At 48.8% G+C, this 14,156-nt stretch overlaps 1 protein-coding gene across 3 annotated transcripts in view; it reads left to right on the top strand.

Moving 5' to 3' along the window:
* The window catches only part of LOC119404592 (adhesion G protein-coupled receptor L1), a 219,098-nt gene that overhangs the window by 191,676 nt on the left and 13,266 nt on the right, over positions 1-14,156 (top strand). For all 3 annotated transcript variants that reach the window (XM_037671144.2, XM_037671145.2, XM_037671143.2), the window contains exons 16-18: positions 1,642-1,745; positions 1,838-2,006; positions 6,211-6,357. In XM_037671144.2, the coding sequence (XP_037527072.1) occupies positions 1,642-1,745; positions 1,838-2,006; positions 6,211-6,357 (420 nt within the window). The remainder of the gene's footprint in view (positions 1-1,641; positions 1,746-1,837; positions 2,007-6,210; positions 6,358-14,156) is intronic.

The following is a 14,156-nucleotide window of genomic DNA, read 5'->3' as shown; positions in this document are numbered from 1 at the left end:
ACTATTCGCACAAGCCTACAGATAACCCAATGTAATGCCAATGCAATGCACAGAGAACATAACGCATACAATGTACTACGAATGCAGTGTCGCTAACATTCGACTCGCCACGGGAGTCTGTGAGACCGAGGCGCGGAATGGCCCCCACGGCAAGAGACAGCTGCTGTGCCAAGAGAGCCTGAGTGCTCATCCTCGTGCACCCACATAACATCGTTCCTGCCAGGCGGGCACAGTGCCAATTCTTGCTTGGCAGTGTTTAAACTGACGATGACACGCGGGCACCATGAGGCGAAAACTACTTTACAGGGGGTATGAGCACCACCCCTTCCCCCCCCACACACACAACCATTACGATAAATATTGCAGTTCAGAGATGCAATTGACAGCACAGGGAGACAGAGTGTATGGCACATATGAGATTTGTTTAATGCATTATAGAGGAGGCAGCAAATGCAGTGTATCAAGAAGAATGTATAGTACTTACAAGCTACTGCATGTATCTCTGCTGCCCACTACGTATTTACTACATGCTAGCTTCCTGAGCCATATAGCGATTGCATGGAGCATCATCTTGTGTTTCCTATGCTTGTTTGGCACTGCTTCATTCCATAGCACGTAAAAGCAAAAAAAAAAAATTCACAGCATATCCACAGGTGAATGATGAAGAGCTTGGGCGAAGCTCCTGAAGCAATCATGGTTACACCGTGAAATCTTCAGTGGTTTCACCCAGCAGTAATCAAAGCGATAGCCCAGTACATCATCAAAAACATGACAAACACTGTATATATTTATACAAGAAATTTTATTAATCATAAGTTGTACTAGACGTGGCTTCCGTTCCCCCTTCATTATAACGGCTTTATGGTCGGTGAAGTAATGGATCAGTGATGGATCGTAGTGGGATGTTTGCAAAGACGAAGTAGTGGGCAGTTTGCAAAGGATCGGTGATGGGTCGTAGTGGGATGTTTGCAAAGACGAAGTAGTGGGCAGTTTGCAAAGGTGGCTTCCGTTCCCCCTTCATTATAACGGCTTTATGGTCGGTGAAGTAATGGATCGGTGATGGATCGTAGTGGGATGTTTGCAAAGACGAAGTAGTGGGCAGTTTGCAAAGGATCAGTGATGGATCGTAGTGGGATGTTTGCAAAGACGAAGTAGTGGGCAGTTTGCAAAGGATCGGTGATGGGTCGTAGTGGGATGTTTGCAAAGACGAAGTAGTGGGCAGTTTGCAAAGGTGGCTTCCGTTCCCCCTTCATTATAACGGCTTTATGGTCGGTGAAGTAATGGTACGGTGGTGGATCGTAGTGGGATGTTTGCAAAGACGAAGTAGTGGGCAGTTTGCAAAGGATCAGTGATGGGTCGTAGTGGGATGTTTGCAAAGACGAAGTAGTGGGCAGTTTGCAAAGGATCGGTGATGGGTCGTAGTGGGATGTTTGCAAAGACGAAGTAGTGGGCAGTTTGCAAAGGTGGTTACGCCGGACAACAGAGACGTGACAAGGTTGGACTAAGAGGAGCTTCGCCCCTAAAACAACATAAACATGCTTTTTCTGAAGACACCTTCTGCATGTGTTCACAAACATACACCCAATGGGCCTCTTGATCGGACATTCGTGGCCTTCACAATTTCTCTCTTTTTCTTTACAGGCAAATTTGGTGTTTCTCAGCATTGCTGTATACATGATGTGTCGTCACTCCAGCCTAGCTAGCTCAGTCAAGAATAAAGAACAGTCCAAGATGGTCAACTTCAGGTGAGCGACATACTGATCATTGCTATAATTTCCAACTGGGACATGGTGTTTTCAATACTATAAAGTGCAGTGGTGTTGTTTATCTTTTACAGAATTTGGATTCGCAGTGCAGCAGTGCTGGTTGTTTTGCTCGGTCTGACATGGGGATTCGGCCTGCTCTATCTCAATGCCGAGTCAGTCGCCATGGCGTACCTCTTCACATTCCTCAACAGCTTACAGGGCCTCTTCATCTTTGTCTTCCACTGCCTCAGGAATGACAAGGTGATTGCAAATATTTTCCTAAATAATTTATGGGTGTATCGTTATTAGTTTTGTGTTGCCAGAAGGACGTAGCTATGAGGTCAGTGAACTAGCATTTGGCGCCTCCTTTAGTGAACAGTGCCACCATTAGCAGGGTCTATTGTAGTGCATCCATGGGTTGTCAACCTTTTTATGTGATTTTTAAAGATATTAGGAAGGATGTATGTAGCACAACTGAATCATTTGTGGCATGTTCTATTTGCCTCTTGTCATACTTGTTGCATATTATTAGATTGTTCTGATGAATGGCCCCACTGTATATATACATATTAGATATACATATATGTGTGAAAATGCCCTTGCCACAGCCACCAGGGGCATGGGCCAATGCTTGCGTGTCATGCGTAACAGCCATCAAGTGGGAAAATGATGACGACGAAGGCCTAAAAGGGTTCGAAGTGGCACGAGCGCATGCTTGAAAACTGCTAGACGCTCGAGGCACATGAACTGAGCTGTCCAGAAAGGTGAGGACGAATGTCTACGTTTCGAGGTGCAGTGTGGCGGCCAGAGAAGTTGATGGCATTCGAGCAAGGCTCCTCAGTGATGCAGCTACCGTGCATAACAAGTGTTCCTGTCGAAATCGGCTTCTGAGGAAAGCCGCCAAAGGCAACCCCTGGAGTGCTACGTCGACGATGGCCTCTCCCAACCCCCCATGGGATCCCGTGCATTTTGGATAAAATTTGTGCTTCCGATCTCTCGACAAGACGAGGCAACACCTCTCCTTGTTTTCACGCGACTTTAGCTTCCACCGCTTTGCCATGCCCTCTGTTCACCCCTCTCTCCAGTTCTTTTATTTCTTTTCATTGCCGTGGGAGCGCATGCCCTCTGCAGACGGCAGCACACCCGACAAGTTCGGCTGGACTCGTTGCGTTCTTCCTTCAACATTGCAACATTAAAAGTGTGTTTAGTTGGTGGCCATCGTTGGATGATGAGCCCTGATTTCTCTCAACGGCAATGCTTGAGCCGCCCTGGTTGTGCACTTTTTTCCGTTGGTCGCTAGACAAGATGGCCTCCTACGAGACGGCGTTCTTCCATGAGTGTTAGCATTGCGTGTAGTTCTCAGCGTAGCAGCAGTTTGATAACGTGAGGGGGGGAAGTGGTGCTACATCGTGGGAACCGCTGAAATGACCGCAACCTTTACGACAGTATGTTAGAATACTCTAGCATTCTGTACGCGCACGATTGTGCTACTGTGAAGATTGGCCTCGCGTGTCAACTTGCTACCACTGTGTGGTAAACAGTGTGTTGTGTTTCGTCATTGCGTCGGTTAATATTGAATTGCAATTGGAATAGCGCTTTTACAAAGGTGAGTGAGGCTGTAAGTATTTGCCTCTCTTATGCTCGCTAGTCCACAAATATTACTTCTAGAATCGCATTTTATGTGGAGTTTCACGTACCAAAGAAGAATCTAGCATACGAGATACATATTACAGAGGGACTATGCTACAGGCTTGCACATTACCCATATAAATATGAGTAATGTCATGCTTAATTTGAAATGCATGTGATAAAGGATTGTGGCTTAAACGATTAGATTTACAGAAATATGTGATTGTAATGCAGTTTGAAGTTTCTGATGATTTTAATGCGGTCTGTGAAATAAAAAAGATACGCCGTGTGAATACTTGTTGGCCATTCACTCTAGTACTTTCACACATTATTATGCAGCCGTGTGATGCTTGTTAAAACGTTAGAGAAGTTAACTTTTGGTTTTCTTGACATTATTAGTTGTATAGTTGACTGCTATAAGTGTTGGGCGAAGATAAAAACGCCTGCCTTTCGTGCGTTTCCCAGGCCGGCATATAACCGTAATATGCATTGTTGTTGTACTGTTTAGGATGTTGAATAAAACAAGAAGACTGTTTTATATTGCAACTGCTTTTATTTCATCTGTGGTAACAGATCACGCAAACAATGTTTGACGCATGCACGTAAGATAAGTATGCAGCACATCGCGTGCACGCACTGTACTAAAAAATGAACCTGCCATTTTCATACAAATCAAATAAAACAATCAACATAACAAACGACGTGGCTGTCTAATTGAGCAGCATAGGTAGTGCAATTATAAAACCAGAATGGAAAAAAATTAATACAAAAACAGCGAGCAGCAAGTGCTTTGCGCAAGGCTTCTATGAGCTGTGCGCATCCGCTTTTTGCCACCGTTCGCCATAAGTGGTGCCACCTGTGCAGCTCAAAACAGCAGCGCACAAGGTGGATAGCGATGCACGCTGTTGTGTACTGGATGTGCGCCGCTGCTTTCGCATGATGAACAGACTTGGCACGCTGTATAAGAGGATGATTAGCACTGTAGACCAGCTCGTGCTGAAGTCTGAACATTTAAGACTTTCAGGAAATGCTTCTGCTCGAATCCTTGGTCAAGACCACTGTCAGACCTGCAGGGAGCCTGTTCTAGGTACAGTCACATCGTGACCCTCGGCACATCAAACTGACACAGTGCACTCTAACCTCTAGCATGCACTCTAACCTAAGACTGGTTGCGGGAGAAGATGCATTGGAATGTTGTTCTTAGAGCTTGAAAAAAATCTGCACAGAATAAAATTTAAAATGGTAATAGCTGCGAGATAATTATGCTGTACACCCGATAAAATTCTGTAACAAATTTTCACTGCAAGAAATGCCCATTACAATACGCAAAAGATATCCAATGTGCCCTCTCAGAGTAGAAAAAATGCACACAACTGATACTCAGTGAGCATGCTAATAAATTCTGTTAAAGCCCTTGTATTTGGCTCAATGGGGTAGTTTTAATAAAAGAGCTTTAATATCTGTCTGCTGGTCAGCATGTGCATTTCACGCACCGAAAGCAAGCATTGTTACACTTTGGCTTCTCAGTATCCATGTAATTTTGCCTGCTTTGTGCAAAGGCTGCCTTTAATTGCAGACATAGCTTTTAGCATAAACAATGACGATGACACAGAGAGACTGGGAACACACAGGTGCAAACTTTCGACAATATTAATTTTGAGTCGAAGAACCACATTTATAGGCAATACCTTTTTTGCAGCCATCACCACAATTGCGCAAACTGGAAACATCACCTATCTATATGGTAACTTCCTACAGGAAAGGGCAATTGAAGCTTTCAAAGCACAGTTACCCCCAAGCCTGTCAATCATTTCTGCTTCTGTAATATCGATGGTTAACTGAACCCTGCTACTGTCAACAGTGGAGCTATCTTGAAATACAGGGATGCTCGTGTTATTGTTACTTGCACTGACAGCGGAATTGTTGCAGTGTGCGGATTGAGGAACCCACCTCGCTTTTTCTTTTACATTACAGGGTGTCCTTTTAAATGCTCACCAAGACACCTTCTCGTTTGTCCCACAAAGTGAGAAATGATTGACAGGCTTGGGGATGATTGTCTCAAAATTTTCATTCCCCCTTTCCTGTAGAGAGTTATCCTATCTGCACAAAGATAAGTGTGGTTTGCGGTCTGTGCATCTTTGATAGTTACTGCAAAAAGGTGTTGCCTATAAATATGTCTTTTTCTTCAACTCTAAATAAACATTGTCGAAATTCTTTTTCTGTGCATCCCACATCTCTCTGCATCCTCGTCATTGCGTGTGCTAAAAGCTACGACATATTGTCATGTGGTCGTGACTGGGAAAAAGACAGTACTCGCGCTATTAAGACAAAACCTTTTATTTGGGCGAACTTGTGCCCAGGAAACAAAAAATCAAATTACAAGCAGTACACGCTGTACACTGATAACAGCAAACAGAGCGTCAACCATTGGTAATCTGATCTGCGGTAAGGCATGTCGGCATTTATGCATGTGGCGTTGAAGATTCCAACCTTATCGTTGGTGGCCACGTTAGTTTCAGAATAAACTCTACAGTTTGTGTTGCACGCTCAAGCTTATCAGAAGATTCTAAAATAGTAATCTGGAAGGTTCCCAGACATTCGGGCACGGTTTTCGCAAGGCAGTGGTTATACGTGTAACAGACCGGTTAGATAAACGTAGAAAAAGAAGCGCGCGTGGCAATATCATACCGACATGCCTGAAATGCTACGTCAGTGAACTTAGTCAGGTCTGAAAACATGGAAATGTCCTCATTGTCATATATGTGTGGTGTTTGAATATCTGACAACCATCAAAATAAATAAAAGGGCTGAGCCCAGCAAAATTTCCTGTGCACAGGTGCGCAAGGAGTACAAGCAGCTGGTGGAGCACTGGCCGTGGCTGCCATCATGCCTGCGGAGCGAGAAGTCCTTGGAACGGCCATCATTCACACATTCCAATGGCACAGCCCACTCAGCTCCATCCTGTGGCGGACTGCCTCACAGTGTGCGTACTGATTCACTGGCTAGGAAAGCCTTGTGTGACAAGCATGGTAATTTTTGTACCAGAAGCTGTAGTTTTTAATTTCATTATGTAATCAGACACTTGCATAACATGCTCTTGTTCTGAAGTCTAAAGAAAAGGAAATGAAATGGACAGACTACTCCAGCAGATGTCCTGTCAAATCATTTTTGCATCCTTTATGTCAACTGCAGCAAGTTGGGCTGGTTGGTGAAGATGCATGACTTCAAATGAGTAGCGCATAAAAACGCATAAAAAACGGAGGCATGAGACTCCCGTCTAAAGCTCTGTCTTTTGCCTCCATTTTTTATGCGCGACTTATTCAAAGTCATGCATCTTCTATGTGCTCAAATAAAAGAACATTAGATTCTGGGCTTATGAGTTGATAGGATATATAAAGCTTGCCATGGCTATTGATTAAAGGATACATTGATGGTATGCATTTAACGTTGAGGCAGTAACGCGTTTATTAGAAGATTGCAGCAGCTGAAGCAATCAGCGGTCCAAGCCGAGCAAGCGCGAGCACCAACAACAACCGTCTTCGTCTTCTTTCGCTGGCGTTCTTGTCTGCGCCCTACCATGTTACAAATCACTCCCCCGCGGAAAAGGAGCCATCCTGGCGACCTAAGGAACAGGTACAACTGGTGGGTCATAATGCGGCTTCAGTCGATCGACGTGAACAGTCTCGCGGCCGCGACGACGGCGGTCCGTAGATGATTGAACAGGCTCAATAATATAGTTGACTGGGGATGTTTGACGTAGGACGCGGTAGGGGCCTTCGTACTTAGGCAGTAGCTTTGTGGAAAGGCCAGGAGCAGAGGAGGGAACGCGAAGCCACACCAACGTTCCAGGCGAATATGACGGAGTAGGCAGGTTTACGTCGTGACGGTCCTTCTGGCGCGCTTGGTCTTGGGCGGTTAAAGAACGCGCGAGTTGTCTGCATTCCTCGGCATAATTGGCGACTTCAGATAAAGTCGTGGATTCTGAAGCGTCCGGGCGGTACAGAAGAATGGTATCCATAAACGAGGAAGGTTCACGGCCGTAAAGAAGGAAGAATGGAGAGAATCCTGTCGTAGACTGAGTGGCGCTATTGTAGGCGTACGTAACAAAGGGTAGTATGCGGTCCCAGTTGGTGTGGTCAACGGACACGTACATGGACAGCATGTCACCCAGTGTGCGGTTAAAGCGCTCAGTCATTCCGTTGGTTTGCGGATGGTACGCGCTGGTTGTCCGATGCACAACGTTGCATTCACGAAGGAGGGCTTGCACGGCTTCGGAGAGGAACGTACGTCCACGGTTGCTGAGTAGCTCGCGAGGTGCGCCGTGGCGAAGAACGAGTTTTTGAAGAATGAATAAGCCGACTTCACGTGATGTGGCCTCTGGCAGCGCTGCAGTTTCAGCATAGCGTGTCAGGTGATCAATAGCGACAATCACCCAGCGGTTCCCGTCAGGTGTGTAGGGAAGGGGGCCATACAGGTCTATGCCGATGCGATCAAAGGGCCAGGAGGGACAAGGCAATGGCTGTAGTGGTCCAGTGACTGTGTGCGCTGGGCTCTTCCGGCGTTGACACTTGGAGCACGAGCGTACGTACTGTCGGACAAAGCGGTACATTCCACGCCAGTAGTACCGCAGCCGGAGGCGTGCATACGTTTTTATTACGCTGGCGTGGCCGCACTGGGGATCCGCGTGAAAGGAGGTGCAGATATCGGCCCGTAGCTGGCGAGGAATCACCAGCAGCCATTTGCGGCCCTCAGATAGGTAGTTGCGGCGGTACAGGAGCCCGTCGCGTATGGTGAAATGTCGAGCTGTGCGTCGCAGCGAACGAGTGGCGCTAGGTGGTGATGGCTGAGACAGGAACTCCATGATAGAGACTATCCAAGGGTCCTGGCGCTGCTCAGATGGCATGTCAGCGTATGTAAGTGACGCAGAATCGTAGCTGGAAACAGACGCAGTTCCGTATTCATGGGGAAGAGGAGAGCGGGAAAGAGCGTCGGCATCTGAATGTCGGCGGCCTGACCTGTAGACGACACGGATGTCGTAGTCTTGGAGACGTAATGCCCAACGAGCTAGACGACCAGATGGGTCTTTGAGTGACGATAACCAGCAGAGAGCGTGGTGATCAGTCACGACATCAAATGGGCGGCCATATACGTAAGGTCGAAATTTCGTGATTGCCCACACGATGGCTAGACATTCCTTTTCTGTGACCGAATAATTCTCTTCAGCTCTGGTGAGAGTGCGGCTGGCGTAAGAAACGACGTCGAAGCCAGACTTGCGTTGAGCAAGAATAGCGCCAAGGCCGACTCCACTAGCATCCGTGTGGATTTCGATAGGGGCATCTGGGTCAAAGTGACGAAGAATCGGTGGTGATGTCAGTAGATGACGTAATTTCGCGAATGCGTCGTCACAAGCGGAAGACCATGCCGTGACACCTTGGCTGTCAGCAAGTAGGCGTGTTAAAGGAGCCATTATGGATGCGAAATTACGGACGAATCGCCGAAAATACGAGCATAGGCCTATGAAGCTCCGGAGTTCTTTCAGTGTTGATGGCTTGGGAAACTCGGCAACGGCGCAGAGCTTCGCAGGGTCGGGTAGAACACCGTCCTTGCTGACAACATGCCCCAAGATGGTGAGCTGCCGGGCGGCAAAATGGCACTTTTTCAAATTCAGTTGGAGCCCAGCATGTGTGAGGCATTCTAGGACACTTGCAAGGCGCAGAATATGGGTATCGAAGTCCTTTGAAAAAACGACGACGTCGTCCAGATAGCAAAGGCACGTCTGCCACTTGAGACCTCGAAGTGTGTTGTCCATAAGACGCTCGAAAGTGGCAGGGGCGTTGCAAAGGCCGAACGGCATCACGTTAAACTCGTACAAGCCGTCGGGAGTCACGAACGCAGTTTTGGGGCGATCAGCTTCATCCATAGGTACCTGCCAGTAACCCGATCGAAGATCCAGCGATGAAAAGAACTCTGCCCCTTGCAAACAGTCGAGAGCGTCGTCGATTCTGGGGAGCGGATAAACATCTTTGCACGTGATCTTGTTAAGGCGCCTATAATCAACACAGAATCGGATGCTACCGTCCTTCTTTTTAACGAGCACCACAGGGGAGGCCCAAGGGCTGTGGGATGGCTGTATGACGCCACGATTAAGCATATCGGTCACCTGGTCGTCAATAACTCGGCGTTCAGCGTGAGCGACCCGGTATGGACGCTGGCGCAGGGGTGCATGGGTGCCGGTGTCAATATGATGAACGATTGCAAATGTTCGGCCCAAAGTGGGTTGCTTGTAGTCGAAAGACGTCCGAAAGCGGTCGAGAAGCTTCAAAAGTTGGGTTCGTTGAGCAACAGGAAGTTCCGAATCAATTGATGGAAGGAAGACGTCCAGGGAGGATGCGTCGGACGTGGTAACGGAATTGACACTGTCGACCTGGAGGCTTGTCGTGCGATCGGGCATTTGACTGGCGCAAACAAAATCAATGTCCTCAAGTCGGCCTATACATTCTCCGCGAAATAATGTAGCGGGGACCGAAAGCAGGTTCGTCACATAAATGGTTGCGCAAGAGTCGACGATCGTGAGAACAGCAAAGGGAAGAATGAAGTTCTTGCGAGAGGCAAAGTCTGCTGATGGCGTGAACATGGCGCTAGAGAAGGGAGCATAGTCGCAGGAGATCGGCACAAGAGCAGAAGACAAAGGTGGGATGTCTGTGTCCGCGGCGACGAGGACACGAGAAAAAGAAGACTTGCAAGAATCGACTTCGGCGATCGCTGATAATTCTAGCTCGGCATGGGCACAGTCAACAACGACAAGATGTGTGGAAAGGAAGTCCCAGCCTAATATGACATCGTGCGAGCACTGCGAAAAGACAACGAATTCGACCACATAGAAAACGTCCTGAATGAGTAGCCGAGCCGTGCACGTCATAGAAGGCTTTACGTGATCCGCGGTTGCCGTGCGCAGGGAGACGCCAGAAAGCGGAATCGTAATTTTTTTTAACTTGCGGCACATTGCTTCACTCAATACAGATACAGCAGCTCCAGTATCGACTAATGCTTGCACGGCAACACCATCAACGTACACAGAAATTTCGTTGGCAGGTAGTGAACGAGGCCTTGTAGAGTTCGACAGCGGCGCAGTTCTTGCCTCCGGAACTGCGATGGTCAGTTTTCCGTTTGGGCGGGTGGTGGTCGACGAACCATAGGTGAAAGCGAACGTCGCCGCGGGGAGGGCGATCGACGTGGGTTGAAGGCGCGGCGGTTCGATGAAGAGGTGTCTGAAGTAGCGTGTGGAGGCATTGACTGTGGTGGCTCTGGGCGGACGTAGCTGTAGCTGTCATCGATTGTACCTGGACGAGGGACGCGCCGGCGACAGAACCGTTCAACATGGCCGGGTAGACAACAGTAGTAGCAGATTGGCCGGTTATCCGATGTGCGCCAAGGGTTATTGGAAGGTGTTGCAGGACGGCGATAAAGAGGAACGTGCGGGCCTGCCGGCGCCCGCGTTGCGTAAAATGCGTTTGTTTGGGGAGCAGTGTCCGTGATGGGTGGTAGCGCATGTGGCTGCCTTCTCGCGACGTCAGCGTAGGTGAGGGGCGCGGATACAGGCGGTAGCTGGTACGTGGGCGGTAGTGCCTCGGAGACTTGCTCTTCGATGGTTTGTCGCAGCGATGAAGTGAGCCCATGAGTATTGCCTGGGAGAAAGGGCGCAAGAGACAATTGGCGAGCCACTTCCTCTCGGATGAACTGCTGAATCTGCTGTGTCAAGACCGCCGAGTCCGAAGATATTGCGCCAACGGTCGCTGCTGACGTGCTGGTCGTGTCCGAACTAGGACGTCGCGTGGAAATGCGCTGCTTTCGCAACTCATCGTAGCTCTGGCAGTGCTGAATGACGTCTGCGACTGTTTCAGGGTTTTTCGCCACAAGCATGTGGAACGCATCGTCCTCAATGCCCTTCAAGATGTGCTTGACTTTATCGGCTTCGGACATGACAGGGTTGAAGCGGCGGCTGAGGCCTACGACGTCCTCAATATACGAAGTGAAGCACTCGTCAGCCAGTTAGGCGCGATCACGCAATCGCTGTTCTGCGCGGAGCTTGCGCACGGTTGGTCGGCCGAATACGTCCGCGAAGGTCGTTTTGAAAGAGGCCCAGTTGGAAATCTCAGCCTCGTGGTTGTTCAACCAGAGTTCCGCGACTTCTCTCAGGTAGAAGTGGACGCAGCCAAGTTTGTCGTTGTCATCCCACCTGTTGTTGACACTCACTCGTTCATAAGAAGAGAGCCAGTCCTCGACGTCTTGCTCATCAGTACCGCTGAAAATGACAGGGTCCCGCTCTCTTGGAACACCGGGACAGCGGGCAGCTTGGGGTGTGGTAGCATCGTTCGGCATTGTTGAAGGGGAAAGTAGAGTCCGGCTGCGGAGTTCCAGGATGGAGAACAGAACCAGCACTCTCCACCACTTGATGGTATGCGTTTAACGTTGAGGCAGTAACGCGTTTATTAGAAGATTGCAGCAGCTGAAGCGATCAGCGGTCCAAGCCGAGCAAGCGCGAGCACCAACAACAACCGTCTTCGTCTTCTTTCGCTGGCGTTCTTGTCTGCGCCCTACCATGTTACAGCATATTTTTTCACATTTCTTTCTATGTGGCACACTTTCTCCCCATAAAAACTACAGCAAAACCTCATTGATACATTCAGTGGCGGATCCAGAGGGGGGTGGGGGGGGTGATCGCCCTCCTTCCAGTGCTTGCGCCCACCTCCTTTGTCAGGTTGCGCCGGCTACCACTGCCCAAACCGCAGAGGAAGCCGAATGGCTAAAGCGTCCGTTTCCAATGCGGGAGCTACCGGGTTCGATTCCCAGTGACGCCGGACACCCGCCGGTTTTTCTAATAGGTAAAAGAGTTGCCCCAGCCTGGCAGTTTGTGTTCTGGGCACTCGAGATGGTGCCCTCGTCTTTCCTCCAACTTCTTTCACCCCCCTTTTTATCTTTTCCAACGACGATGAGCCTCTGTTCTGCTATTTTAATTCCCCTCCCCTGGACAGGAGGGTTGAGATATAGTCTCAACTAGCCACCCTAGTTGAGATGCCCTTCTTGACGAGAGACAGCTAAGCGGTATTCACACGGGGGACAAATCCTCGGGGGATAAAGGTGGAACCTAGTGACGTCAGTTCGCGAGGAGAATTCTCCACAAATGTCCCCCACTCACACGGACGAGGCAAACGGAGGAGGAGACTATTACCAGACCACTCTGGTGGCTTGTACCGCCCGTTTCACCAGCTGCTGACAACGAGCTGCAGAAGATGAGAGGGTAGCCACCGTACCGCAGAAAGACAGACTACGCGACCACCCTCCCTCCCCGGCCACCCCACCGGCTCCAACGGAATCGAAGAAGCCGGCCTAGCACGTCATCATTCCAGCATCAGTGAACAGCTCTCCAGTGTCTTCGGAAAAGCGGGGGTCACGGTAATTCACAAACCGGAATCGACGCTCGCCCGCTTGCTACCGAGGCCGAAAGACCGACCATCACCAAGGTGTAGTCTACAAGGTGTCGTGTTCTGAGTGTCCAGCCAGCTACCTAGGCGAGAGCAAGTGTTTCCCAGAGAGAATACGCCAACACAAGAACGACGTCAGGAAGATGGAAGCGCAGCGCAGCGCTCTTGCAGAGCACTGTGAGAAGCACGACCATAAAATTGACTTTGACGGCGCTTCTGTTCTAGAAACAGAAGCGCAGCGCTCTTGCAGAGCACTGTGAGAAGCACGACCATAAAATTGACTTTGACGGCGCTTCTGTTCTAGAAACAGAAAAGAATCTGCGAAGGAGACTCTTGCTCGAGTCCTGGCACATTCAGTACACACCTGCAAATGTGAACCGCTCGCTAGAAACAGTGCCCCCAGTATAGACCGTTTTCACGGAGAGGAGGAGCGTAGCCTTGAACCGGTGCATTTTCACCACTCTCTCTCCACCGCGTGTCCGACCGTCTGGCCACTGCCGCTGGTGTGTGCAGATTCCCGTGCTTTGCATTGCATGGCGCGTGAGAGGTCAGTGTGTTTCCATTCTTCGACGCGCTAAAGCAATTATGCTGCTGAAAATCGAAATGTCGGACGATAACAGGTCAACACGCTACCACTGCGCTGTGTTTGGCTGCGACAACAACCATCGGAAACGTAAAAGACCGGCAGCCGAGGCATGCGAAGTGCACCAAGCTTTTAAATGGCTTCACTTCTCTTAGGTCGCACGCCTTCTTCTCCAACAAACAGTATATTATATGTGGTACGTGTCTGCACTTTTGGCCATTTTTTCAAGTCATCACACCAGCTTGTGATTGTGCTTGGGTGCTAGTACACTTTATCATCTTCACCAAAGAGAACCGATGTCAAAGCTGATGATTAATACACAAATGTTTGGCCAAGAGCTGTTTTCTAATTATTATATCGATCGTTAATTGCGTTATGTTATTACCCATGTGTACCTCCCCTACGCAATGCCTTACGGCAATGTAGGTAAATAAATAATAAAAAGTGTAAATAAATAAATAAAAGTAAATAAATAAATAAGACATCAACATCTCTGATTTCTGTGCTACAGCACATGATTTACAATGCCTGCGGCTAGAAAATGTTCCATCTTAGTGCGTGCAATTACGAGATTATCGAATTAGCACTTTCCTATCGACATGACAGAAAGGCCCGCATGACATGTGTTCTTTGGCGCAGGTACGCGCTTCTAACGTTTCGTCAAGAGCACGTTCTTTTTCGACTTGTCAATTTTGTGATGATAACTGGCGTTAGGAC

The sequence above is a fragment of the Rhipicephalus sanguineus genome, chromosome 9 (assembly GCF_013339695.2).
Source record: "Rhipicephalus sanguineus isolate Rsan-2018 chromosome 9, BIME_Rsan_1.4, whole genome shotgun sequence".
NCBI classification, from domain to species: domain Eukaryota; kingdom Metazoa; phylum Arthropoda; class Arachnida; order Ixodida; family Ixodidae; genus Rhipicephalus; species Rhipicephalus sanguineus.
Note: the sequence above shows the minus strand (reverse complement) of the source record. Positions and strands in the feature narration are given on the sequence as shown.